The 26,990-nt window shown below is 44.7% G+C and overlaps 1 protein-coding gene across 2 annotated transcripts in view; it reads right to left on the reverse strand.

The window, feature by feature from the left end:
* Nucleotides 1-19,024: 19,024 nt before the first annotated feature.
* The window catches only part of Mrps9 (mitochondrial ribosomal protein S9), a 52,943-nt gene continuing 44,977 nt past the window's right edge, over nt 19,025-26,990 (reverse strand). For both annotated transcript variants that reach the window (XM_052744998.1, XM_052744997.1), the window contains 4 exons: nt 24,727-24,895; nt 23,768-23,876; nt 21,147-21,316; nt 19,025-19,298 (listed from right to left, as the gene is read on the reverse strand). In XM_052744998.1, coding sequence (XP_052600958.1) covers nt 19,207-19,298; nt 21,147-21,316; nt 23,768-23,876; nt 24,727-24,895 — 540 coding nt within the window. In that variant the 3' untranslated portion in view covers nt 19,025-19,206. The remainder of the gene's footprint in view (nt 19,299-21,146; nt 21,317-23,767; nt 23,877-24,726; nt 24,896-26,990) is intronic.

The following is a 26,990-nucleotide window of genomic DNA, read 5'->3' on the forward strand; positions in this document are numbered from 1 at the left end:
AGAGCTGCAGATGAGGATCTATGGATCTACTGCAGCCAGGGTATGTGTTGATGTCCAAGGCTCCTGTTACCATCGAAGCCCATGCCCAAGGTCTGGAGCCATGTTGGTGTTCAAAGGTCACACTGCCACTGGGGCTCGTGCTGATCTGAGTGGCCTGCACTGCCAACTAAGGCCATGGTGACATCCAGACCCGGCTGCTGCCAAGGACCATGTCTGGGTCCATGGTTGAGCTGCAGCTAGGGTCTGTGCTGATGTCTGTGGCTTGTGTCACCTCGGGGGCCATAGGAACATGTGAGATAAACTCAGGAGACCACATTGAGCCAGGCCCACCCTTCACTGGCCCAGGGAAAGCTGGCCTTGCCTCTCACTGAACACCACAGCAAGAGAGCTGGTCCCAGCCTTCACCCAGAAAGCTGGCCCTTGCACTTGGGAAAGATGGCCTCAGCCCTCACTAGAGGCAAGGGTGAACCAACCCTGAGGGCATGAGTGTAGGGGAGCTGACTCTGCACCCTCGCCTGATGTGGGTGGCCTGAGTGGCCCAGACTGACCAGCTCAGTTACCACCAAGGCCCACTGCAGGGCTTTAAGTTAACCCAACATCTACCCCATCTAGGACCTGCTGGAGCTCGTGGAGGGGGCTGGTCCTGTGGAACAATACCCACAGAATCTCCATGACTTGGGGTGGCCATGGGGTACTCCAGAGGAGTTCCCATGAGGATCCAGTGATGACGGTGTGCCAGAAACCAGAGCCTTGAACCAGACCAGTGACTCACTGCAATGAACGTTGGCTAGTAAAGCTTACTGGACAAAGGGACATACTATATGACACACTGAGGCCTCCAATGCCTCCAGGATGAACGGAGAGGTGTTGGAGCGGTGGGAAAGAAGGAAACTCAAAGAGGTTTATGTATGCTTGTTTATTTGTTTTGTTTTTGTCTACTTGCTTGCTTTGTTTTGGTTCAATTTTTTTTTAATTTTTAAAATTTTCTTTTGTGGAGGGGTACTGCAGGAGTGAGGGGAGGATGTGGGGGGACTGGGAGGTGGGTGGAACTGGGGTGCCCGATGGGAAATTCCCAAGGAATCAATAAAAAAGTTTTTTTTTTTTTTTTTTTTTTTTTTTTTTTTTTTTTAAAAAAAAAGCAGGCTGAGCAAGCCATAGGAATAAGCCAGTACGTAGCACTTCTCCATGACCTCTGCATCGGCTCCTGCCTCCAGGTGCCTGGCCTGTTTGAGTTCCTGCTCCGACTTCCCTCTCAGCAATGGCGTGTGACCTGAGAGCTGCAAACTGAAACAAACCCTTCCTCAATGGATGAACAGTGTGATATGGAAGTGTAAGTCTAGTGAAACCTTCCCTCTACAAGTTATGTGTTTATGGTTACAGGGTTTCATCACAGCAATAGACATCCCAAGGCTCTCTCTGCTCAAGCTGGCTCCCTGTGTTTGACGGGCCGTCGCTGTGGCTGCAGCCTGGATGTTGTGTCCCTCAGCCATACTGGGCTGCTGTGATAGCCCCAGATAAGCGAGCAACCTCCACTTCCAGTATATGTTAATAAAACCACAAACAAAACAAAACACAATGGGAGAGATATGTGCAGCTTGCTCTGAGGGGGAAACTGCCTCCCCTGCCCCCCCTACAAGCTTAATCTTTTTTATCGGTGTTGTTTTCATAATTTATACCATCTATAAACTATTCTTAAGGCTTTGAGGCCTTCCAGAAGCCCGTTAGCACAGCATTTTGTCATTCTGTCAATTCCCCCCCCCCTTGGAAAACTCTGACCCCCCAATACCAGTCTTGCCACATTTGCCTTGAGTGACCCTGAGAGACTCCTGTGTCTGATCTGCCCCTGCCCCATCTCCTCTAGATCGTTTTAGCGCTTTGCTGACATGATTTATATTCTGGAACTGATTTATAGGATGGTTACACTAAGTCATTCAGATCCCCCAAAGCCTCTCCTACCTTGGAAAGATCATGCCTCACCACGGGCCTGAGCAAAGCCATTAGAGTCCCACACCAGTCCTGAAGTCCCTGCTGAGGTAACTCCTTTCTCAGCTCTCCCATGAACACAGCTGTGAAGGTTGGTTTTAAATGTCAACATGTCACAGTTTAGAATCACCTGAGCATCCTCCATTGAGGAATCATCTCACGTGTATGTATGTATTTATTTTCTTGGTCTGTCCCTCTAGAGATTCCCAGCTAATACAATATTCCTACTGGGTCTGGCGAACTGGACATCATCCTGGAACCTTCCTTGTGTCTGGTTCTCTCAATAATGCCCATTCTTCCTCTACTGTCTTCCAGTCCCTGAAATTCTTGAGGATCTCAGCTGTGATAACCTAGTGTCCCCAGGATCTCAAATGAGGGATTGATGTCCCTCATACTGATTCAGATTATGACATCTTTCTCCCAAAGAAGGATGAGTAGCTACATATCTCAGTGGCTCTCCTTCTCAGCACCCAGACTGACCCCCATCTCTCTCCATGTCCCAGAGCCCCACAAACTAGGCGATGAGAGGTTCTTTCATTGCTTGCTTAAAAGCTTTTTTTTAAAAAATAAATTCAGACAATTTAGATGTCAAGAAATTTTTTATTACCATAGTCCCTTTTATAAAGTCATTATTAAGGCCCCTATTTTCATGTTGATTCACGCCCCCCACCCCCCACCTTCTCTATTAAAGGTCAGACATGATGCGAATCTTCTTTCACCTTGACTTCACTCTCTACCTCCTTTCTGGTCTCTTCTCACGGTGTCCCAGGACTTCAGCTATAGCAAAGGCTCTTTAGCACAGTCTAACTTGTCGTCCCCTGTCCCCCTTGAGCCCAGTCCTCAGCCGTCGTAAGTGATGGCAAGCCAACACCTCCACCTCACCCTCTCTGTTATCCAGTTCACCTGGTGCATGAATTTCTTTTCTGTAACTGTGATAAAAGTCCAGTGTGTATGACCCAAACATAGGAGATTTCACAAAAGAAACTTGAAATGTCAGGAGAACGTGGAATGCTGTTTTTCAAGTTCTTAAAGACAACAACTGCCCACTCAGACTACTCTCATACTGAACAAAATGATCTCTCATAATTAAAAGAGAAATAAAGACTTTTTATGATAAGAAACAGGCTAAAGAACGCATGCCCATTAAGCCAGCCAGCTCTACAAAAGATACGCAAAGGAATCCTTCAGACAGAAGAGGAAAATAAACATATTCATGATGGTACAGGGAAGAACAAACCACACTAGAACAACAAGTAAGGACCAGAAAACCACCAAGGAAACATACCAAATCATAAGCGTGATACACGCCTTTGAGTAGTATCTATGGATATCAAAACATCCAGGAAAGACACACAGACTTACAGATGTGTGGCCGACAAGTCACTCACCTCATCACCAGAGGCAGAGGCCACCTTCGAGTGCCAGGATGGCAAAGCCATTGCAAGCAGATGGAAGTGGGGGACCCAAACAGGTGTCACTTTCCTCGCATATGACAAAACCGAAACCAGTCAGACTCCATAGGGACAATGCATCACGAGGCTCTCACAAGTCTAAACGTACGCACACCCAATACAGGTGCACCCAATTTCATAAAACAAATACTTTGAGACATAAAGTCCAAACCTGGATTTGCCTCAGCATAGTAATGGTGAGGCAAGACTCCAGTACTGCACTCTCACAGGTCATTCCAACAACAGCAATAAAAATAAACCGAGAAACATCCGAGTTAGATGGTATCATAGGTCAAATGGACCTAAAAGATATCTACAGAACATTGCCATCCAAACACTGTGGAGTACACATACTTCTTAGCAGCCTGTAGATCTTTCTCTAAGTAAAAAAAAAAATCATATAATAGGATGCAAAGAAAGTCTTAACCAATATGGGAGAACTGAAATATCTTCTTCTATTTTATCTGGCTACCATGGAATAAAACTATATCAACAGCAAGAGGATCTACAAAACACACAGGAGCTCGTGGAGATTAAGCCACACACTACGATCCCAGAAACAAACTCAGAAAGTGTATTAGTCAGGCTTCTCTAGAGCAACACTCCTGATAGAACGGCGGATTTATTGCAGTGTCTTACAGATTGTGGTCCAGCTAGTCCAACAATGGTGGTCTACCAAGAATCCAATAGTGGCTTAGTCCACAAAGCTGAAGTCTCAGATGGTCTTCAGGAGATGCTAGAATCTGAAGAAATAGTCTCTGATGCCAGGGAAGGAATGGACTTGCCAGCAAGAGAGGGCAAGCAGGCAAAGAGCAAGAGCTTCCTTCTTCCACATCCTTTATATAGGCTTCCACCAGAAGGTGTGGCTAAGATAAAACATTCATCTTCCCACCTCAAAAGATCTGAACTAAAGGTAGGTCTTCCCACTTCAAATGATTTAATTAACAAAAAATCCCTCACAGCTGTATCCAGCCACTTGGGTTTTAATTAATTCCAGATGTAGTCAAGTTGACAACCAAAAATAGCCATCACAAAATATTTGTTAAAAATTACTAGAAAATGAAAACATAACACACCAAAAACCATGGGATACAACAAAATCAATCTTAAGAGGGGAGTTTACAGCTACCAATATTTATATTAAAATGTCAGCAAGCACTTAAATAACTTAACGATGCACATTAGTGCCTTGGAAAAACAAAAGTGAACCAAACTCCACATCATAGTATAGAAAGAAATTAAGATCAGGGTGAAAATTAATAATATGCAAATTCAAATGAAAACAAAACAAAGAACCAATGAAAGAAAGAAACTGGTTCTTTGAGAAGACAAACACGATCACATTGTATCACCTAGTCTCTTCCTGGGGTTTGGGGTTAGAAGGTATGAGGTTACTGCAGTGCTGGAATGATGAAGGCAGGAGATAATGGGACCTGTGAACTGCCTCAAGAAGCAATAAAGAGCAGACATAGGGGAGAGTGTGATTTTTTAGCAGAAGTAATGGAAACGTTTTCAGTAGTAATGGATGCAGGGAAAGAGTCTGAAATGTTGGACATATTCGAATTTGATCTTATAGGTGGAGAGTGGGGTCTTTTACTAAGAGAACAGGAACCCAGTAGGTATGGGAGGAAGAAAATGATGATTCTACTCTGTCCCTGCTGAATCTGAAATGCCTACATATTAAAATATAGGTGATCTGAATAGGCAGTGCAGCTCAAACTCTATAGAAAGACCCTGTTGGGGGTACTTAAACATATGAAGGGGCTTAGACTATTTTAAGTAGCTGAATTTGTTCACAGGTCACGTGTGTAGAAAGACAAGGAAAAGGTAGAAACAGAAACCAGAGATACTTAGGGAGTCACACAGCTGAGGCAGAAGGCTCTGTGGAGTTGGTGAATTTCAGGACCCAATGACAACACAGAGAGGCGGGAGCTTCACAGCACTGCCCTAGTCACCATTTTCCCCACCGTTCTCCCATTTACGGGGGATAAGAATGGTTAGGAGGAAGCAACTGACATTTGGAGAGGAGTGTCACCAGGGCAAGAGGACAAGAACACAGGTTGTGGGCAGATGTCAAGAGCAGTGTCAAACGCCTCCCAGATATCACCTGAAACGGAACTGAGAGTGCGCACTGACTTTTGTAGGGAGCTATAGGGATGACTGTGAAAAGACTTTGTGGAAGATGTGGAAGCGGGGTGAGAGCTGGTCCTGGGCGAAGGCACAAAGGAGATTGTTTGGGGTGTCAATCTTTAAAGAAAAAAAAAGCAGAGTTTCTCTAAAATACGATAATGCAGTGGTGGTCACATGACCCAGCACTATGGGTATGCGCAAGGAATGGAGGCCAAGGGCAACTTTTATCAAATATTAGGCTTGCAATGAATGTTTTTAAACAACCATCCTTGGCCACAATGGTTAATGTTAGATTTCTGAGGCAGCATGAAGAGACAAAAGGCAGTAAAGAGACCATAGTCTGATCTCAACAGATGAGACTGTGTGAGCACACACAGCAAGGGGGCAGCCTCTTTCCTTTGGGAACAGAGGGGTCTGCAAAGGAAAAAACCATCTGGAACCATTTTTGGAGGCTTGGTAATGAGGAAGTTGATGGTGTTGTGGAGTCTATGTGTGGGTCTGTGGTCTCTCTTGTCTGGAATTGTTTACCTCAGGCAAGACTGATCATCTTGGGAGACAGGCTGTTCCGTGCCAACACTCCTTGCTGGGCCGAGCAAGGATTAACAAGGTTTGCTGTGATCGCACAGGAATCCTGCTTTTAAATGGAGGCATTCCATCAGTAATAACAAAGATGATGTCAGGTCCAGGGTCGAATGAGCAGGAAGGAAGATGATTCGGAAGGTTTTTGTCTTTGTGGTTCTGATAGACTTTAGCGGTCAATACTGTAGGGACCTTTTCTTCATAACCTAGCTTGCCTTGCCTTTGTTTGTCCATCAGGGTTGGCAAAAGTGACTCCATTTTGATTCTAGTAAGTTTCCCATATCTTCCACATTGGTATGGAGGTCCTGACAAGTGATTCCCCGCAGGCATTTGGTAGTATGGCTAACCTGCTGGAAGCTCAAGACACCTGGAACTCCTTCCCAGCCTCCAGAGCAGGGTGAGGGGCAGGGTGAGGAGGCAGGAGCAGGCACACCCACGTGAAAAGGCTCCCCCTGCAGGCAAATACTCACACGGGTGTGCCTGCTCCTGATTCCTCACTGTTCTCCTCTCGAGCTGGGCATGGCGGCACACGCCTTTAATCTCAGCACTTGGAAAGCAGAGGCAGGAGGATCTCTGTGTGTTCAGAGGCCAGCCTGGTCAACAAAGCAAACTGTAGTCCAGGTCAGCCAGGACTATGCTATACAGAGAAACTCTGTCTCGAAAAGCCAAAGGGGGTAGGGGTGGGGGGAAGGCCTTTCGGTGCAGAGCCTCCAGCAAAGACGTTCAAAGACTGAAGATGGCAGATTCCTTTTGGAAAGGCATTTGGCAGGAAAGCCACGGCTGTCGCCCCTCACCTGACAAAATGTTACTGTGGGGACTTGACCTGTGAACTTCAAGAACAACAGGATGTCCCCAAAGGGATTCCCAGCAACTGATGGTTACTCATACAAGTACACTCCCTGTCCCTGGTATCAAAACCAGGTTTTGTGGTCCTGCTTACATTCCTGTCTCATGTGCCAAGACAAACAGCCCCAGAAAAGCCTAATTTTGCTGTGGGACCTACCTGCACATCATATGTAAATGTCAACCAAGCAAGACTGGGCATGGGTGTTGTTTTCCTCATTTACATATGAAAGACCAGTCAAGATGGACCTCATGCTGCCCTCCCAGATTACATTCAAATGGGGGTGTGCGGGATTGCAGGGGGGAAGGAGAAGGATGATGGGGAGAGGGAGAGGAGTTGTGGGGTGAGTAGGGTTTGTATAAGCAGCCAGTAATAGGAGCCTGGATGGAAATTTTCTCCAGCAGCCGGCCTCTCCCTTTGGCCTTTGGCATACCCTTTCATTTTGTAAGGAAGGCTGCCATCCCTTTGGTTTGCAAATGATTTTTTTTTCTTTCCTTTTTAACTAAAGCTCCCACTTCTCTTGGATTCTGTTCTGGTGAATCTTGTTGACATACCCTAAGGATAAGTGGAAAATGCATCCATATGAATATGCTTGTGGCCCATTATTTACAGTATTATTTTTAAAAAGCGCATGTGGCTAATGGTATGGAAACTAGTTAAGTAAATTATGGAACATATGCTCGATGGATAGAATATTATGAGGTCATTAAAATTATAATTATGAAGCTTATAGCGCCACAGAAAGATGGTGATGACTATAAATGGAAGATGGGTTTTTAAATTGTGTGTGCTCTAATGGCAACCAGGAGAACACCCTTTCGTGGCAGCGTGCTACAGAAGAAGTCCTAATAATTGCCAGCTGTTGGCTGGGGATAATGCTAAGATCACTGGCAATTTTTGTTTTCTTTCTCAATTTAGTAATCTGGCTTTGAATCCTAATGCTACAGTTCTAGATCACCAAGAGCAGCCTGGCCTGCTATCATGGATTAGCCTATCTGTGAAATCACTGAATTTTCCCCTCTCTAGGTAGACAGTATAGAGTAAAGGTTTTCTATAGTGGAGCGATTCCACTAGAATCTACTTACAGCCCACTTTCAGATTTGAGCATTGTCAGGAGTGAGTGTCTCCAGTGGGGACTGGATCCTTCTGAGAAAAGCATTACTGCCTAAACCAATGGTTCTCAACCTTCCTAATGCTGCGACTTTTTAATACAGTTCCTCATATTGTGGTGACCCCCAGCCATAAGATTATTTTCTTTGCAACTTTGTAGCTGTAATTTTGCTACTGTCCTGAGATGTAATGCAAATATCTGACATGCAGGATATCGGATATGCCACCCCTGTTAAAGGGTTTGCTTGACCCCCTAACGGGTCGCAACCCACAAGGTTGAGAACCACTTGCCTAAATGTCCATGGAGGACGTTAGGATAAGTGAAGTGAGCCAGCATCAGAAAGAAGCACTGCACGTTGTTCTCCTACATGAGGACACAAGAGAAAGCTGATCGCAGAAGTTGTCTGTAGACTGGCAGTGCTCAGAGGCTGAAGGAGTAGGGCGAGGGCTGGGTAAGGTTGGCCAGTGGGCACTAAGTTAGTTAGATAGACTTAAGCTCTGGGCTTCTTTCGTGCAAAGTGGTGACCACAGTTGACAGCAATGTATTAGACATTTCAAAAGAGCTAGGAGAGTTTCGAATGTTCTCGTCATAACAATAAGAGAAGATTAGCAGTTAGAGGCCAGGACTTATTAGGAAAATGTAGACGCGAAATAGAAACTATTCACTTGATTCACAAAAGGGTAAGAGAGAGAGGAAGGGAGAGAGGGAGAGGGGAAGGAAGGAAGGAAGGAAGGAAGGAAGGAAGGAAGGAAGGAAGGAAGGAAGGAAGGAAGGAAGGAAGAATAGCCACATTGGCAGCCGAGGCACCATGCTGGGTTGGGTGAAGAGCTGGCAGAAAAGGCTGCTCTTGTTAACCTGAGCTCTACATTGAGATTGAGCTTCTCCCCAGACCCCGGGGCCTTGTATGACCCCCACACTCCTCTTACTCATCATCTCGTGATGCTCTGAACTGGAAATCTCAGATGCTCACTCAGCATTTGTCTTCACCCAATTTGAATCAAATGCCTTCTGTGTGCCCCCCACCCCCGCCTTGGTACATTAGCCTTTAGACAGCTGATAAATGATTGAAATCATTGATCAAACACAATTTTGAAATGGTAACTGCTGTCCAGGTCTGGGGACTGCAGGGTTTGAGATGGAAGCAGTGGATGCCAGACTTACTGGCAAGTGTTCTCCAGCAGGGGCGGCTCCTAAGCCTCCCCGAAGTTTGGCTCCATGTCTTTTCTAACCATGTACGTCTCTCACCGAAAGGACTTGATTTCATGGTGAGATAATTATAAGTTGAAATGTAAGCATAAAGGAACAAATGAGGATTTAGAAATGTGTCTGCAGTGGGTAGATTTAGAAAGATGATCCACACACCTGGTACTGTCAAAGGGCAGAAAGGAATCACTGAGGTGAAATCTAGGAGGCTGAAATCCCTTCCTCACGGCTGGGACGCTCAGTGGCTTATTCTGTTGTACACTACTCCATCTTGTGGTTAAACAAGGGTACTAATTGGGATGCTACTATTTTTCACACAGAAAGTCTGCCTAGTAGTTATCCCTCACATCTGCAGAGATACATTCTGAGACCTCAGTAGCTACCTGAACATGGATAGCACCAAATCACATATGCTCTTTCCTAACAAAAATTAATAATATGTAGAACAATTACAGTATTCTCTAATTAAAGACTCATGAATGTGCTCTCTCTGTGTCTGTCTGTCTGTCTCTGTCTTTGTCTCTCCATCTCCATCTTCCTGTGTGCTACCTATCTGAATTTCTAGCATCACGACTCTTGACTTTGGGACCACTGTTAAATAAGACAAAGGTTGCTTGGATACCAGCCCTGTGATGTCAGTATAGTTAGCCTGGTAATCAAATGGCTACTAAGAAACTAACAGGCAGGTAGCATGCATATTGTAAGTATGCTGGACATAGGGATGGCTCATTCCAACCAGAGGTTTCATCAGGCCACTCAGAAAGGAATGAATTTTTAAATATGTGAATTGCTTATTTCTGGAATTTTCCACTGAACATTTTAGAGCACAGTTTTGCTCAGATAATTGACACAATGGAAAGCAGAATCTCAGATGAGGGGAACTATCATATTCTATATGCTTAAAAGTTACAAGTGACTTTTTTAAAGAATTCAAACCAAGGCCTCAGGATATAGTTCAGTTGGTAGAGTGCTTGCTTGCCATGCACAGGGCCCTCAGTTCAATCCTCAGCTCTGCATAAAACCAGGAATGGCAGTGCACACCTATGATCTCAGAACATAGGGAGGAAGCAGGAGAATCAGACATTCAAGGTCATCTTTGGCTACACAGTGAAGTTTAAGGCCAGCAGGGCTTTATGAGACCCTGTCACAAAAATACACCCCACTATACAAAAATTAAGAACAAGATTTATAAACTTCCAAACATATGTGTGTATGTGTGTGTGTGAAAAAAAGCTTTTAATAATTCATAATCCCATAGTCTAGAGATACCTGCACATATGTATCTTATATAATAAAGTCAAATACATACTTTATTATATAGGAATTTATGTAAGATAAGGATAGTAATTGGCTCCTTTTTAAAGATTTATTTTTATGTGTGTGTTTGCCTGCATATATGTCTGTGCACCACGTGTGTGCATTGCCCAAGGAGGCCAGAAGAGGGCATCAGATCCCCTGGAACTGGGGTTAGATAGTAGTTGGATAGTCTATGTGGGTGCTTGGAATAGAACCCAGGTCTTCTGGAAGACCAGCCAGTGCTCTTAACTGCTAAGATATTTCACCACCCCCCAATCTTTTTTTTTTTGTGTGTGTGTGTGGGGCTTCAAATGAATGACTATCTCAACTTAGTTCAAGGAGGAGAGCTGGTCAGTAGGATGAGCTAACAACTGAATATCTCCATGGTGACTAGGTTAAGTAGTCACTGGTTGGACAGGAACCTCTTGACCTGTTAAAGGGAGTATGGGGATGATGTACCAATGGGATGTCAACTCCAAATTCAACGTTTTCATGATAATTAAATTATTATTTAATTATTTATTATTTATTGGTCTGTCTTTCTCCATTGTTATGAATTCTCTCAGTTTTCCCTCCACTCAGGAGTAGGCTACAATTCGGCAATGGTCACAATATGAATTATATAACTTACCAAGATGGTGGTTATTAGCAGTCTCCATCAACTTAGAGGGTTCTGGCAACAGGCTTTAGATAAATCAAGAATCACTTCCACTGGATTTTGGAACTGGCTTTCAAATCAACCCAATGTGTTTTGATCAATCAATTAAACCAATCTGTCCCCCTTCTTTGCCTCCACTGTTAATACTCTGGTCCAAGTCACTATCATCTGTTACCTGACTTAGTACAATGGCTTCTTGTGTGAGCTCCCAGATTCCATTAGCCTTTCCATCCCCAAAAGCAAGCGAGAGGAGGCAAACCTGTATTCCGGTCACACCAACAAGTCCTGTTACTGTGAAAAATCAGAGCCTTGAATGACTTCAGTAACTTGCTGAGCTGGCTGATGAAGGAAGCACTCTTGTACTCTCTTTCTGTACAGGTCTGCACGCTTGGTCTTCCTAGACTAAAATCAAGGTGGGGCTGGAGACCAGAGTGCTAGTGGGGTACAGAGGGCAGTCATTAAGCTGATTGATCAAATCAAGTTGGGATGGGAAATTAGGTCATGCAGGATCCCCAGAAAGCCCCAGCATCGGCATGGATTCCAAACAAAAGCAAGGTCAGCATGGAGCAGGATTCATATCGAGTGAAATACTTTTAGTGTGGGCTTCCAAATGATTCTTTCCTCAGAAAAGAGAGACCCAGGCAGAGCTGAAGGAGGGACTGCTCGGGGGGCGGGGACTGAGTGGACAATTGAATAAATATTACCAGGGTGGTGACACTCACTTTCTCCTTTGGGCGGTTTTGAAGATTTTGGTCAGTTCTGCTGTTTTGAAGATTTGCCCCCAGCCTCACGTGACAGGTGAGGTCATGTCCCTTATCACCTACCCCATGGGCGGACCATTCCGATTCCCAGTTCCAGCCAACACCTCCCAGCAGGACTTAATTGCCTTCTAATTGTTTTCTCTGTACTTGTGTTTCTCTAATTAGCCCACAGACTGAGGAGAGAAGCTGGACTTGACTCTTTTGTAACCATCTTGCTACTGAACCAAAGGTCAGGAGATGCATATCACCCTAGAGAAGAGTCTATAGACCGTGCAAGGCAGGAAGAGAGGGCTGTCATGTCAGTGATCTAACGACGTTTGTGGATCAGCAATGTGGCCCTTTCACTAGCAAGCAAACACTTCTCTGCTGCTTTCTGTGCACAGGTTCTGGAACAGAACAGGGGAGTAGAGCCCTACCTGGTACCTTTGCTGGGCTTCTCTCACCTTATTTAAGGTGCAGCAAATGCAGTTAGGTCACGGTGCTGAGCAGGGAGGGAGCACAGCGCCAATGAATAAGAAAGGCATGTTTGGGCTCAGCCCTACAGAGGGCTGTTGGAAGGGCATGGTAGGGAGCAGGCAATAAGCCTGGGACAGCAGGTAAAATCGTGTAAGTTGGTCAAGAACATTCAATAACTGTGGCTTCCAGAGCATCCAGATGGAATTCCACAGGCTCAAAATGGTGACTTCTATATGGGATATCCCAGGTACATCCCCAGGGCAGAGTTTCTTTGTCTGTGCAACCTGCCACCTTCTGGGAAAATGGAGGTCTGTTTCCTGGAAATTATTGTACCTTCTGCTGCAGCACAAACTTAACTGGGATGATCATCGTTTCAATGGGAGCTGAAGATCAGCTTCTGAGGGGTGGGTGAGCGATTCTCAGCATCTTCAGAGCTCTGAAGATTCCAGGATGGAAGTGTGGAAAGCTGGTTTAGGGAGCCAGGGCAGCATTTCTGTAAAGGGGCAGGCAGCGGAGTGGGAGGAGCTGGGCACTGTAAGCACATTTTGCTGCCCTTCCAGTAGGAGACTTTCCCAATGAATGCCCCTTCAGACAGTTCAAACTGGGCTTTTTTTAACCTATGCCAGGGTCCTACGCTTTTCTAGTGTAGCCACAGACCGCAATGCAGAACTCAAGTCTCCTGGACTTTATCTACTGAGCAACACCATGCAAAACAACTGTTGCACCTCTCTTCAGACAAGTGATACTGTGAGATACCAAAGGAGAAACTCCACTGAATAATGGGGCTCCCTGGGAGGGGCCAGCTTCCTCCAGTGAGTAAGAACAACCTCCTTGGAGAAGGTAAGGCTAGGCACCGCTGGAGAGGGTTCCAGAAGGAGCTTTTATTTGTTTCACGGAGAGCCTTCACACTGTGAGGGCAGCTCCCCTGGAGCTTTCAATCATTTTTAGGAGGGCAACTGAGAGCTGGGGAAACGGAAAAAAGAGGGCACAAATTTGATGTTCTCCTGCAGTTTTCATGGAGGAGAGGCAGTGTAAAGGAAAGTGGTGTTAAGACCGAGCCCAGCCTGGAGAGCACACTGACCTTGTGGGCACCAGGAAGGACTGACGATGGACAGTAGGTCTTCTTCCAAGGGCCGAGGAGCCTCCCGGGAACCATGAAGAGTAAGAGCTCAGTCTCCAAGGCTCCACTGGAGGATTCCATCCTAACCAGTAAGTGCCAGCTCACTAACCAGCCCTTTGGATTTTACTTCTCCGATTCTGAACCCTCCCCGCCCCCAATTTCTCTTCATATGACAAACTGACAACATGCACATTTTTAGGCAAGAATGCAACCCTCAGCCCTGCGAGGACTTCAGTAGAACGGAGAGGCCAGAGTCTAAGTTTTCTATTTTCATCTTTTTGTTATTTAATTTTTATCTATCAGGCACTTCTCCACCACAGTTATAAACATCAGCTGGGCAAAGTTCCTTCCAGGACATTTCTGTAAACGGAACAGGCCCCGTTATTAACACAGAATGTTCGTTCTGCTACCCAACTGGGCCTGGAGAACGCCAATCACTAAATGATAGGTTTTTCAAAGGTGAAAATTGAGGTACAAGGTGGTCCAATGTGGAGATGGAAGATCAGGCCTCAGGTCTATTTCCCTGAGGATAGAGTTCTACAGATGACAGTTTTACCAAAGTAGGTGGCAATCTTTTTTTGTGTGTGTGTTTTTAGTATTAACATTAATGAGTAGCAATAACACAAATATAAATTAATATATGAATCCCTGTTTCTTTCTGTAAATACCAATGTTTATAAAACAGTCTTTTTTTTTTTTTTTTTTTTTTAATAAATAGCTGTAGGTTCCTTATCAGGAGCTATCTAATATGGTTTTGATGGCTGCCAGGCTGAATTTTTGGTCTATGGGGTTTCCTGGGCCAGGGTTAGCCTACTTACTTCAATAGGTATGCACACACCTGATCTAAAACATCAAATTGCCCCAGCATTTATATCATTTATCTCCCCCTCCTCCCTCCGGCCAGGAGCCAAAGTACTTGGTGCTAAAGGAATCCAAACTCTTATTAGACAGTCATGTACTTCTATTTAGCTTGAATGTTAGAGGCTCGGCACTCATATCAGCATTTACAGACAACTTCCTGCAGGTCAAGTGGTTCACACGTACATACTGAATCCTAGCAGTACTTGGAGATAACGCTTTCTCTCCACCTCACTAACGAGCCACCATGGTTAGGGGTCAGCCTGCCTGGCCTCATTCCACGGTACCAGCTCTGGAGCCAGGCCAGGCTCTTGTCTCAGCCTGGCTTGGGTACGAGCTGCACAGCTTAGGGCCAGTTGCTAGACTTCGCTGAGGGATGTTTTTCTCCGTTTCTACCTTCAAGACTAACACTGTGGACAATTAAACTGAAGGAGATTGTTAGAGGCATGGGGACTCCCAAGGGGCCTCTTGGGCAGCATATGCCTTGTTTGCTGATTTCCCCTCCGTGATGCTCTGCTCCCTCTTAAGACTTTAAGGCTTTACTCTTAAGACATTTCTCCACATGGAGGACCAGCATTTGAGGAGCTTCTGGTCTTCCCACTGTATTTCTTTATTTCCATCTTCCAAATCCCCTCAGTGGAATGGTCCCCCTAGTCTCTTGCTTCTAAATGTGGGGCAAACACTGTAGGTGCTGTAGGCAGGGACACAAACCCTGCAGGCCTCACTGGCCCCCTTTGACATCCCTCCCCAACTTCCCCCAAAGTTCCATCCAATGGCCCAGCTTTATACGGAAGGTCTGTACCACCTACTGCATTATCACACCTGCCCGGGTGAGCTGAAAAACATTTCTCCCTCTGAATTCTGCCTACAAATGATTCCTCAGCTACCTGAAGATTTTTTTTTAAACATTTTTTTACCCCCTCAGCACCTCTGGGGTCCAGAACTGCTGTTTAGAAAAGTAGGATTTAATAAGGCTCAAATGTTTTTATTATATTAACTATGGTGACACTGCTTCATCTACCTTTAAAAGGACCCTCTGTAGTTGGTTGTTTTTACTCTTAGTTCTTAGGGGCCCTGCTACCCAGCTCCCAAATAAATACACACGGAAGCTTAGTTTTGCTTATGAATGCCCGGTCTTAGCTTGGCTTGTTTCTAGTCAGCTTTTCTTAATTATCCCTAGTCAGCTTTTCTTAATTATCCCATCTACCTTCTGCCTCTGGGCTTTTCTGTTTCTCTATTCTTCAAACCTTTCTTTACTCCTTACTCTGCCTGGATGTGTAGCTGGGTGGCTGGCCCCTTGGGTCCTCTTTCTCTTACTCCTTGATCTCTTCAGATTTCTCCTCCCATTTACTCTCTCTGCCTGCCAACCCCACACTATCCTTTCTCCTGCCTTGCTATTGGCCCTTCAGCTCTTTATTAGACCAATCAGGTGTCTTAGATGGGCAAAGTAACAGTTTCACAGTGTTAAACAAATGCAACATAAAAGAATGCAACATGTCATGTCTGCATCATTAAACTAATATTCCACAGCATGAACAAATGTAACACATTTTAAACTAACGCTCTACAACAACCCTCTTGTTTAACCATGGTTGAAACCCCTGCTCTACTCAGGTCTCATTGCTATTCCTGGTGGTGTGGTCACATCTCCATGGCAATTTGGCCCTCCAGACTTGCCTCAGCCCTTCCCAACCAGTTTTCACAATGAACTCTTCCCTCTCTGCAACCCCCAGGCCTGCCAAGCTTGTTCCCAGCTCCCCGGTTTCTTTCTTCACCCCCCCCCCCCCATATCATCCCTACCTCTGAATCAATGCTGGTTTTAGTCCTCCTCTTGGTTTTATTGTTACATCATCCTGGGTTTCCATAACCATATCACCTCCATGGCATGGAAGTGATGGAGGTAAGGACCAGATGGGAACGCCTCAGTCAGCACTATCTTGCTACAAGCATGCCAGACAAAGGCAAAAGCCCAGGCAGTGCTCAGAAATGCTAGGAGATCCAATGCCCTCTACAGATGCATTCTACACAGGGATGACGTTTCCTCTCCCGTCACACTGACTTAAATCAAAAGCATGCCTAAAGACTGTGGCTAAACATGGCTGACCAAAGCCAGACACCACATGACTAGAGGGACTGCGATATGGCAAGAATCATAGCTTACTAACTGCAACTTCACCCCATGCATTGGGTGTCTGTAGGCTTCATGTTTTCTGCATTGTGTTATTTCTCTTTAAGGATTTGGGTGTGTGCAAAATATCTCAAAACTCCCCTGAGATTTTAAAAAGCAAATTCATCAAGAAATCACCACCAAACAAACCTCTCTAGTAAGGAAGACCGAGAATTAGGGGATAACTTCTGAGTAATTAAAGCATTTGTGGTATAATTTTTTTTAGCCATAGGAATGAAATTATGTCATTTGCAGGAAAATGAACAGAACTGGACACAATTTCATGTTAAGTAAAATAAGCCAGACTCAGAAAAACAAGTATCACATTTTTCTCTTCTATGTGGAATCTAGATTTTAAAAAAAAGACTTGAAAATAAATGTAGTAGAGGGTAGAGGTATATCAGGATATCGGTTGATGGACAAAGTACTTGATGTGCACATTTGAGAATGTCATAATGAAACTCGTTTTACACAATTCATCCATGTTTATATACTTAAATAGGTAAGCAACTGAATCATTTAATTTAAAACACTCTACCATAATTGCCTCATTTTCCCTCAAAGACCCACTACAAAACTGTAAGAAGATAAAAATGTAAGTGTCTTCATTTAAGCCAGGGTAGTTAGGAACCCCAGAGCAAATTTCAATTTAACCGTCAGCTGTGACTGAAGATTCTAGCTCCTGGTCAAACACCGGTGTGATGGGTCATAGCCAACCGCTTTACCTGGCAGGTCTCCCTGTGAGATCTGCACACCTAGCCTGGGGGCCAGCCCATCTCTAGCTACCACTGAGGGAGTCAGTAAGGGAGCCCAGACTGCCTCCCTGCCCCAGGCCATTTGCATAGCAGTCCTTAGTCCAGGGACCTTTACCCAGAGGCCCCTGTTGCTATTTCCTTAACCCAATCCTTTTCCAAGCACCTCCAGTGAGGCTCTGTGGGGGAAAGCTTGAGGATACCTTACCCTCCACCCTCTACCCTCCATCTTGCTGATTGGAAATGGATTCCAAAACAGACCAATAAAGAAATCAGTATGGCCGGGCGGTGGTGGCGCACGCCTTTAATCCCAGCACTCGGGAGGCAGAGCCAGGCGGATCTCTGTGAGTTTGAGGCCAGCCTGGGCTACCAAGCGAGTTCCAGGAAAGGCACAAAGCTACACAGGGAAACCCTATCTCGAAAAAACCAAAAAAAAAAAAAAAGAAATCAGTATGTGGTGAGTACTGCTTGTTGCGTTGCTATGACAACATACCTGTCAAAAAGCACTCAAAGGAGGAAGGGTTGATTTGGGATTGGCATTTGTGGGTACAGGACAGTGTGGCAGGCAAGGCATGGCGGCAACAGCTTGAAGCATTCAAAGTCAGGAAGTGGGGGGAGGGGATGCAGGCATTCCACTCACTTTCTCTGTCTTAGCCCATCTAGGATGTGACCTACAAGGTGTTGTCTAGATTCAGTGAGAGTTCCCATTTAACAAACATTTCTAGAAGCACCCTCACAGACAGGCCGAGTGGTTTGTCTATGTGATTTTAAATGGCATCAATTGACTCAACGTAAGCTATTTGTGTGTGTGTGTGTGTGTGTGTGTGTGTATGTGTATGTACACGTACGTACGTATATGAGCCTATATAACATATGAATTATATAATAATTCAGACTTTAAAAATATCCTGTCCACCTGACATGGATGAACCTTGAGGACATCACACTAAGTGAAACAAGTGGGCACAGAAAGACACCGTGCAGTCTTACACAGCTGGGTAGTCTACGAGAGTTGAACTTGGAGAAACAGCATAACAGTGGTTACACCATGCAGGGGTGTAGCGGGGGGAGGGAAAATGAGAGGACCCGGTCAAGGGTGAGAAGTCTCAGCACCACAGGACAGAAGAGTATGCCCACACGGCTAACGCGGTGCGTGCACCTTAGGATTCTGCTTTTCATTCCACACACAAAGGTGGAGACATTTGAGGTGATGGGTGTGTTCTTTCTCTTGATTGCAGTAAACATTTCATTATGTACATCAAAATACCCTATTGTATACCTTAAACATATGATGAAAACTTATAAAACCCAAGCTGCAAACTGATCCAAACAGGCTCAGCCTCACCACACTCCTGTCCAGCGACTGGGGCTGAACTGCCCCCACCGGCTGCAGCCTCGCCAGCCACCCAACCCTGGAGGCTCAGAGCTTGCTGGCGCTGCTGGGCTCCTGTGCAACCCAGTCCCTCCAATCTTAGAACTCCTAGCTCTCAATTCCACAAGCACACTCAAGAATGGCCGACTGTGTGGGACAACAGGCCTGCCCTTCAAACAGAACCCCATCTGGACGATGATGGGGTGAGAATAACTTTCAAGGCCAATATGCCAAGATTTTGTAAATTATACTCCTGTATTTTGAAAAAAGAACGAAACCAACATTATTTGTATTATTTTTAATGGTAATTACAACAAAACAGCACTTAAAAATAAGTCATGTCATAACTCAAAGCCCAAACAATGTCTAAATATACTGTCCGCCCATGGTTAGTGTACACGAACATGTCTACCCCGGGCCAGGAATACAGCACAGGTGCTCTTGGCTCGCCTGTGAAAGCCTTAGTTAGCGCTTCTTCCAGGTGAACTTTCTTCGGGCACCCTCCTGGCCTGGCTTCTTCCGCTCCCTGACCCGTGGGTCAGGAGTCAGTAGTCCAGCTGCAGCATAAACAGAAGCCTTTGTGAGTGTGGGAAACACAGGCTGCCTAGCAGACAAGGAGTGAACTGCATGACATTTACAGCAACTGCTTTCAGAAAAACCTGGAGGCATGCAACCAAACCAACAACTCCCGTCAAGATGGCAGACTGTCTTCACTCTTTTGGGATACTTTTCTAATTTCAGAAACAGACACCAGCAACGTTTTATGAGTCTTTTTTCTGCATCGTAGGAGAACCATGACTCTTTCTTTGGTTCACAATACTGTCCCACTTAGGCTGAAGCTGTTCTTCTGTGGCCAGCCGCTATTTACTGAGCCGGGATGGATTCTTCACATTTCTAAGAACGACCCTGAACTTCTGACTCTCACACTTGTCTCCCAGCTGCTGGGATTACGGGTGTATGTAACCGCGCCTGGTCAGCGAGGTCTGAGGAAGCACAGACACCTCTTAACAGCACAGGCAAAGGGGCAGATAGAAACAAACAGCTGAACAGATTTGAAAAAGAAGGATCTTGCTAGAATTTCTGTGAAAATGATATTCCTTGGTGTCTTATTTCAGAAGTTGAATAAGATCCGAGATGTTCTAGAAGAACAGTCACTTTTAGATGGAAGTGCTGCTGTCTAGTCATCAGGAGCAATCACGCTTTGAGACAACTCCTGAGTTACTTCCAACATCTGTCGGCCCACAGGGAATGTTAGTCACCATTACAGACACCAGGAGTACGCTAGTGCTTATATAAACAGATACACAGACCACTGTTTTTACTTGTCCTTTTGTGTTGAGATGGCGTCTCACTATGTAGCTCTGGCTGACCTGGAACTCACTTTGTAGACCTGGCATTAATGGCATGCTCTACTGAACCTGCTTCTTTTCACTTTGGTAATACCAGCAGTCTTCTTATTGGCACAGGGCTTATGGTGCTATTTATTAGGGATTCATGGAATAAAATAATAATTTTGAATGGGATACAGATGGGTCCTACATTAAATTCGAAGTCATAAGCACATAGCTCCGAAGAGTACACCTCCTTCACTATCTGCTTATTTTCACAAGTTGGTGAATCTGATAAAATGGCAAATTATTTATAAGCAAGGAACATTCCAATAAAAAATCAAGTAGCCTAAGCCACAAGCACCACCTTGTCATGTCCCAGTGGCTGGGGCCACAGGTAAAGAGACCATATAAAGTGTCGTATGCCCTGAAAAGGGGTGCAGTTCAAGGCACTAACTGATTCCGGAGGGCTGTTGCATCTGCTGCACATACAACACTTTCTTCCTGTAGATGGTGCAAAGACCATCTTGAGCTTGAATGGCTCCTACATGTTTAAGCAATATCCTAGTGCAAAAATGAAGTACATTCTTTATCCCACCGTGCAGACTCCTCCATTCATGCCCAGGTAATAGGGTCACGAAGTAGAATGAAAAAGAAAATAAAATCACACTGCAATATTACAGTGGAAAAAAAGGAAAACCTCTAATAATGCTGGAAAAATTCACCTATCATTATTACTGATTCTTATGATAAAGTAAATCAACCAATCTGCTTCAAATACAGTTGAGTTATATGCTGGTTCAGCTGCACAAAAGATTATGCCTTAAGGCCAAAACAATTCCCACCGGCCTTGGGGCTGCATATTTTAGCAGGGACAAATGTCAATGACTGAGAGGGAGGACCTTTCCTTGTCCTAATCTTGGTTTACTTTGTAGAAATCCAGCCTGAAAATGACTTCTGGAGAATGGGAGATAGTAGTGGGCTGAGATTCCAAGAGGAAGTTTTCTCACACTAGTCTAAGTAACATCAACAAGGCAGCAGCAGGATCTGTGCATGTACACACACACACACCCCTACCTTGTCTCATCCACTCCACCTCGTCCTCGGTGATAAAGCTGCATAAAGCTCTGGCCATTGCCAAGCGTATGGCTCCTGCCTGCGCCGATCTCCCGCCCCCGGAGACTGTGCAGGTTACATCGTGCTTTTCCAGCCGGTCCAGGAAGTGGAAAGGGAACATCAACTGTTCTCTAAGGCACATCACAAATACATGGGGTAAGCCTCCTCTGAAGACATACGATTTCATAAGCTGCTAACCTTGTCAACAGTTATAAAAACCAAACGATGCCTGCCACAGTTACACTATTCACACTTCTCTGTCAACTTGACACCAAGACATAGAAACACAGACAGATCCTCCTGAGGTTTAGAATGCTTTGCTTTTATGCAAGGTTCACAGACATTTTTTGGGTATTGACAGGGCCGAGCAGTACACTGACCTTATTGTTTACTGATTATCTCAGGAGAACTTTGTGAAAATTACCTTGTAAAGAAGTGTTACAGCTGAGGAACTCCATTTACTCACTGAATCCAACCTTTGGACTCAATGATCAGGTATAAATTAAAATGCCTTCTTAAAGCCGGGCGGTGGTGGCGCACGCCTTTAATCCCAGCACTCGGGAGGCAGAGCCAGGTGGATCTCTGTGAGTTCGAGGCCAGCCTGGGCTACCAAGCGAGTCCCAGGAAAGGCGCAAAGCTACACAGAGAAACCCTGTCTCGAAAAACGAAAAAAAAAAAAAAAAAAAAAAAAAAATGCCTTCTTAAGAAATACTCAAATGCCATTTGGCTTTCCTAAATGAGGCATATTCTAATGTTTCTGCGTAATGTAAGATGCTCATCTCCATAATTCTGTTTTTAAAGTTACCAAAACTATAGTGAACGTGCCTCCTTCCACCCAAAATCACACATTCCTACTATAGTTCTCTAAGATGCATACACAGTCCAGCCTGCCCCTTCAGGACCAGGGAGCCTGCCCCTTCAGGACCAGGGAGCAAACCAAAGGTAAGTACCAATGAGCAGGTCACAAGCATGGTTCTGTGCCTCCTCCCACTCAGGTGAACAAGCACCTGCTCAACACCATGTCAATATGATGCTCACTGTCATATCTGCAAAAGAGCTGGATTTTGTTATCTTGCCTTTACCTCTGCCGAGTTTTTTAATTGATTTATTTACCCAAGGCCTTGTGTGCACTGGGCAAGCACTCTATCCCTGAGCTACATATCTCCTGAACTCCTCCTCAGAAGAGTCATCTTAGATGGCACTGACATCTTTTCCAGGCCTTGGGCAAGATGGACCACAGAAGATGCTGCTGATTGAGTTCAAACTACAAAAGAAGCTGCCGGGAGGGTGTACACGCCTTTAATCTCAGCGCTTGAGAGGCAGAGGCAGGTGGACCTCGGTAAATTTGAGGCTTGTCCGGGTCTCACAGCAAGTTCCAGGCCAGCCAGAGCTATGCAGTGAGACCTTGTCTCAAAAGGGGGCAGCTGGGTAAGATTTAAGGTGCAACTGAAAGCCAGATCAAGACAGGGCTGAGACTTGCTGTTAAATCAGGAATTATTTCTGAACGTACGTGACAGACAGGCCACCCATCAAATGCCACTCCTCGCTGTCTCTAGTCAAGTCACCGTCCTGTGGTGTGGGCCTCTCTGGCTTTTCCTGAGCTTCCTCCATCTATTCCAGTTCAGACGACGGCAGAATGAGTTCTAGTTTTATGACACCGGTTAAGAACAAACCCCCACCCCCCCACCCCCACCCCCCCCCCCCCCCGACACAGGCACACAATGCACATCCCCGAGGTAGCTCTCCTGTCCCCACACAAGCAGGAGAGGAGCTGCAGGCCCTCTGCCCTCCACCACCACCACACGCGCAGGAAACAGAAGGTGGAGAAGCCAGGAAATAATCACGCAGCTTCTGCTATGCATGGACCCAAAAGCAACTACTGGAACAATAACCACCGTGGAGAAGAGCTCTGCAAGGCGGTTCACTCGAGAGCGCCAGGGGGAGGAGAGTTGAGGGGCAGGAGTCGTCTAATGCCTGTTTCTGACAAACGTCTGCCTCTCTGTGGATAACACACAGCACCAGGAACGGAGCAAAACTTGTATTTTGACTTTACACAGCCCAGGTTTCTTTGCTTCCTCAACATATGTACAATTAACTTCCCCAAGCGGAAGAAAGTCGAAAGAGACAAGGCAGACCTTTCCTAATGTTCACAATTAGGAGAAGCGAGCCTAAGCCATGGAGATCTGCTCACACTTCCCCTTGCTTCTCGGCCTCGTCAATTAAGAAGGCAGGGTTGGTTTCTGGAGTTGCTGCTTTCTGTGAATGCCTGTCTTCCCGTCAGAAGGTGATACGTGCTTTCCTTACGTTTTGGCACACTCTGCATTTCAGAACGTGAGACGTGCCTCAAAATATTCAAATTCCAGTAGGATCTGACAAAATGAGTCAATTAATGGGGGCTTCTAGGAATGGTTTTCTAAAAATCTGAAAAACTACCTAGAAAAATAGCAGTAGTTTCTGCTTAGCTAGTTTATTGGTGAAGAGAAATAATCCTTCAGATAAACAATCAGAAAACGGCAGTCTTCTTAATTATGATGATGAATTATAAAGCATGCTTTCCCTCAAAGCAGGAATGAAAACCACACCTGTCCTGTGTGACGGGGAAGTAGAGCAGATAATCAATTCCGTTCACGTGGATCTTCCCACTTCCATGCTCGTAAACAACTGCCCGGGCTGTGGCGCTCTTTCTCCTGCCTGCAGGATAGAAAAGCCGCAAGTGAGTTCAAGACCGTGTGTGCCTCAGAGTGCCCAGGGAGATCACTGCTCCCTACTGCATAACCCTGCAGTGAGGAAAGTTCTAGAAGCATTACAGAAGCAACCAACAGTTGGGTGACTCACACTACAACTGAGGTAATAAAGTGATTGGGAAGTAATTATGCTCTTCAATTCCATTTTAGAAACACAAATGACTTCAAATTTGTTTCAAGAACCAAGATGTTCACATTCATTTGTCTTGCTACAAAAAACAGCAACCAACTCATTGTTTTTTATAATTAATAAAGATGAATCAACACAAATCTTTGAAAATACGTGAACACTAGAATGAAACACAATTGAAGAGAAATGAAAGAAATCCTTAGGAAAGGTGACATTTTGAAAGGGACCTGACAAAGGACTGAGGGTAAATTTTTAAGAACTGCAAATGCATTTAACACATCAATTTTTGAAAGAGGGATGTCTAATGTTCTCACTCATAATCCAAGAAAATTCGAATTGAAGCCTCAAGTTTTTACGTTACATGTTTACATCTGAAATGCAGATTCACTGATCATTTGTAGTTTCTGAGACCCCTTATCACAAATATTTTGTTGATTCTTCCAATTGAAAACATGAAATAGTGTGTGTGGACCCACACTTTCTCTTATAAGAGTGTAAGTTCAGGGTTTTTGTTTGTTAAAAAACAACAACAACAAAACACTCCAATAGAACCTTAAAATTAGGAAACCCAATGTAGCAGCAGCAAAAACCAACAAAACAAACAGGCACTGGAGAGCAATCGAGTAAGAAAAGTCAGTTCCTGCGTCTCTCCGAGGAATGTTATTACCTTCGCTGGTGCTGAAGGCCTTGCCGTGCTCGTCATACTGCACCGGTTCAATCATCTGCTTTTTTGATTGAATAGTTACACTTTTGCGGAACCTCTGCACAAATTCTTCTTCGGCGGGCCCATACGGCAACGTCAATAACTTTTCCAGCAGTCGGATGAACTGCACATACTGCAGACAATAGAATTCATTAGAAGAAGCAAGTGTAATTGCATTTGCTAAAGTTTGGCTATTTTTATATACTTGATCTTTCCAATGCTGCCTTCTTGATGAATTCTGACAGGCTGACACTTCGGCATCTTCATGCTGCTTTTAAAACAGCATGCAGATGCATCACTTTCTTCGTGGATCTTTAGTGCTTAAGCTTTCCTCTCAAAAAACAAAGGGATTTATCATTCAAAAATATCAATTTCTCTGCATTATGACTAGGAAATTGATATTTAAAATTGTTTTCAAAAATATTTAGATGATCTTCAAAAGTACAACTTCTATTCTGTCAACAGAACTGCATCAAAAGGAACATTAGAAATAATTTCCAGTTAGTTATAAATAACGGAAGAGTCTGATTTTGAGAAAATGTTCCCCTTAAGTTATATTTCATAATACATTTGGCAAATATATTTTTGGCTGTTCAAGCTGTGTTACTTTAATGTTTATGATTTCCTTTAAAACCGAACAATCAAGCTATTTAAAAATTCAAGAGATACTTGACTTAAAGGGCAACCTCTTGAAATAAATTATCCTTGCTACTCTGTGCATTTTTTTTAATAGTTCTTGAACATGTGATTAGAAAGTAAACAACTTGGTATTAACCCCTTAAAATTAGAAGCCAGAATAATCACTTAGAGTGTCTGTGGAGAAGGAAACAACTATACTTAAGAGCCTTAGTTAATATGGATCGTGGAGCCCAGTTTTTGATGACTTATTTGTTCCTTGCCAACCCTAAAAGTCATACCCAACTTTGCCACACTTGCCTTCCCAGTGAATCTCCTTCAATGGTAATGTGAAATTAAGAATCTCCTTAGTCTGATTAGTATTAAAACCACTGTTCAAACACAGCTTCCTGGGAGACAAGGAAAAGAGAAGGCATGCACGTTCTAAGTCAGCATGGAGAACTTACACACCCATGGTTCAGGCTGCTAGACCTTTTCCTCTTCCTCCCAGTCACACAGCAGTGTCCTTGGACTCAGCTAGGCTCACAATTCCTTCACTGTGCATGGCACAGCTTTATTCATGAACTAGGCTATGGTTTAGGAAGCCACACAGCACTCCCGCTACCCTCAGCTTTATTATCACAGACACAACTTCCAGGACTTCTGCTAATACCAGGCATTCTGATTACCACCTATGCTCTGTTTTGTACTGAAGTCCTTGGAGTATTCCCCAAATGGAAAAACAGACAAAAATCCCCGAGTTTTACAAAAATCGGAATGGTGGCTGGCAAACAGGATTCACTGAAGACACAGAGACCTTTCCAATTCAATCCACACACAGCCGGACTCAGCAGTTAAGATCCTAGCAATCACCTCCAGATCTGCCACCAACCAAATTCCTGACACCTTGTCTAAGCAAGCTGCAATAAGCCAGGGACACAACTTAAAGCCGGTGATGGCAAGGTACCGGCACTACTAGCCACGGCCACAGCAGGGTCGGAGTCGAAATCTTCTCTGTTATACACCTAAATATGAAATACACCCAACTTCCCTGACAATGATGGGCTCTATTAGAACACGCAACACAATAAATACAATTAAGACTTACGACGGGGTCCTGAATTTTACAGGACACAGATTCACAGAAGGTGTTTGTTCATCTTGGATTCCTGGGTGACTCTCCCAGGATTCTGTCAGGGCTGGGGTGAGGTTTAGGAGAATGCAGCTTAGAGCCAGCATTCTGAGTGTCTGTGACACAGCTGGTGTACAGCTCCCAAGATAAATAAAAACCACTACTGCCCTCATGGACCCGGCACATGATTATGGGAAGGCAGGAAGTCACACACTGCACCAAGGTGACCACGTGCTATATTCTTTCCTACTTGATGGCTGCCTGCCTTCACCATTAGTTCATCAAATTAACTATTGGCCTTAGTGAAGAGAACAAAGACCAACATCTGCCCTACTCACTACAACAACTGGCAGAGGACATGAGGGTGCTCACGAAAGGAAAAGGAGGATCTGGAGACAAACGTGTCACTTTCCTGACTGCAGAAATCAACAAGGGCGGTATAAGAACAAGGGTAAGTGTCTGGGGAACACCTGGCTCTGAG

The sequence above is a fragment of the Peromyscus californicus genome, unplaced genomic scaffold, assembly GCF_007827085.1.
Source record: "Peromyscus californicus insignis strain IS unplaced genomic scaffold, ASM782708v3 Scaffold_19__1_contigs__length_69161282, whole genome shotgun sequence".
NCBI classification, from domain to species: domain Eukaryota; kingdom Metazoa; phylum Chordata; class Mammalia; order Rodentia; family Cricetidae; genus Peromyscus; species Peromyscus californicus.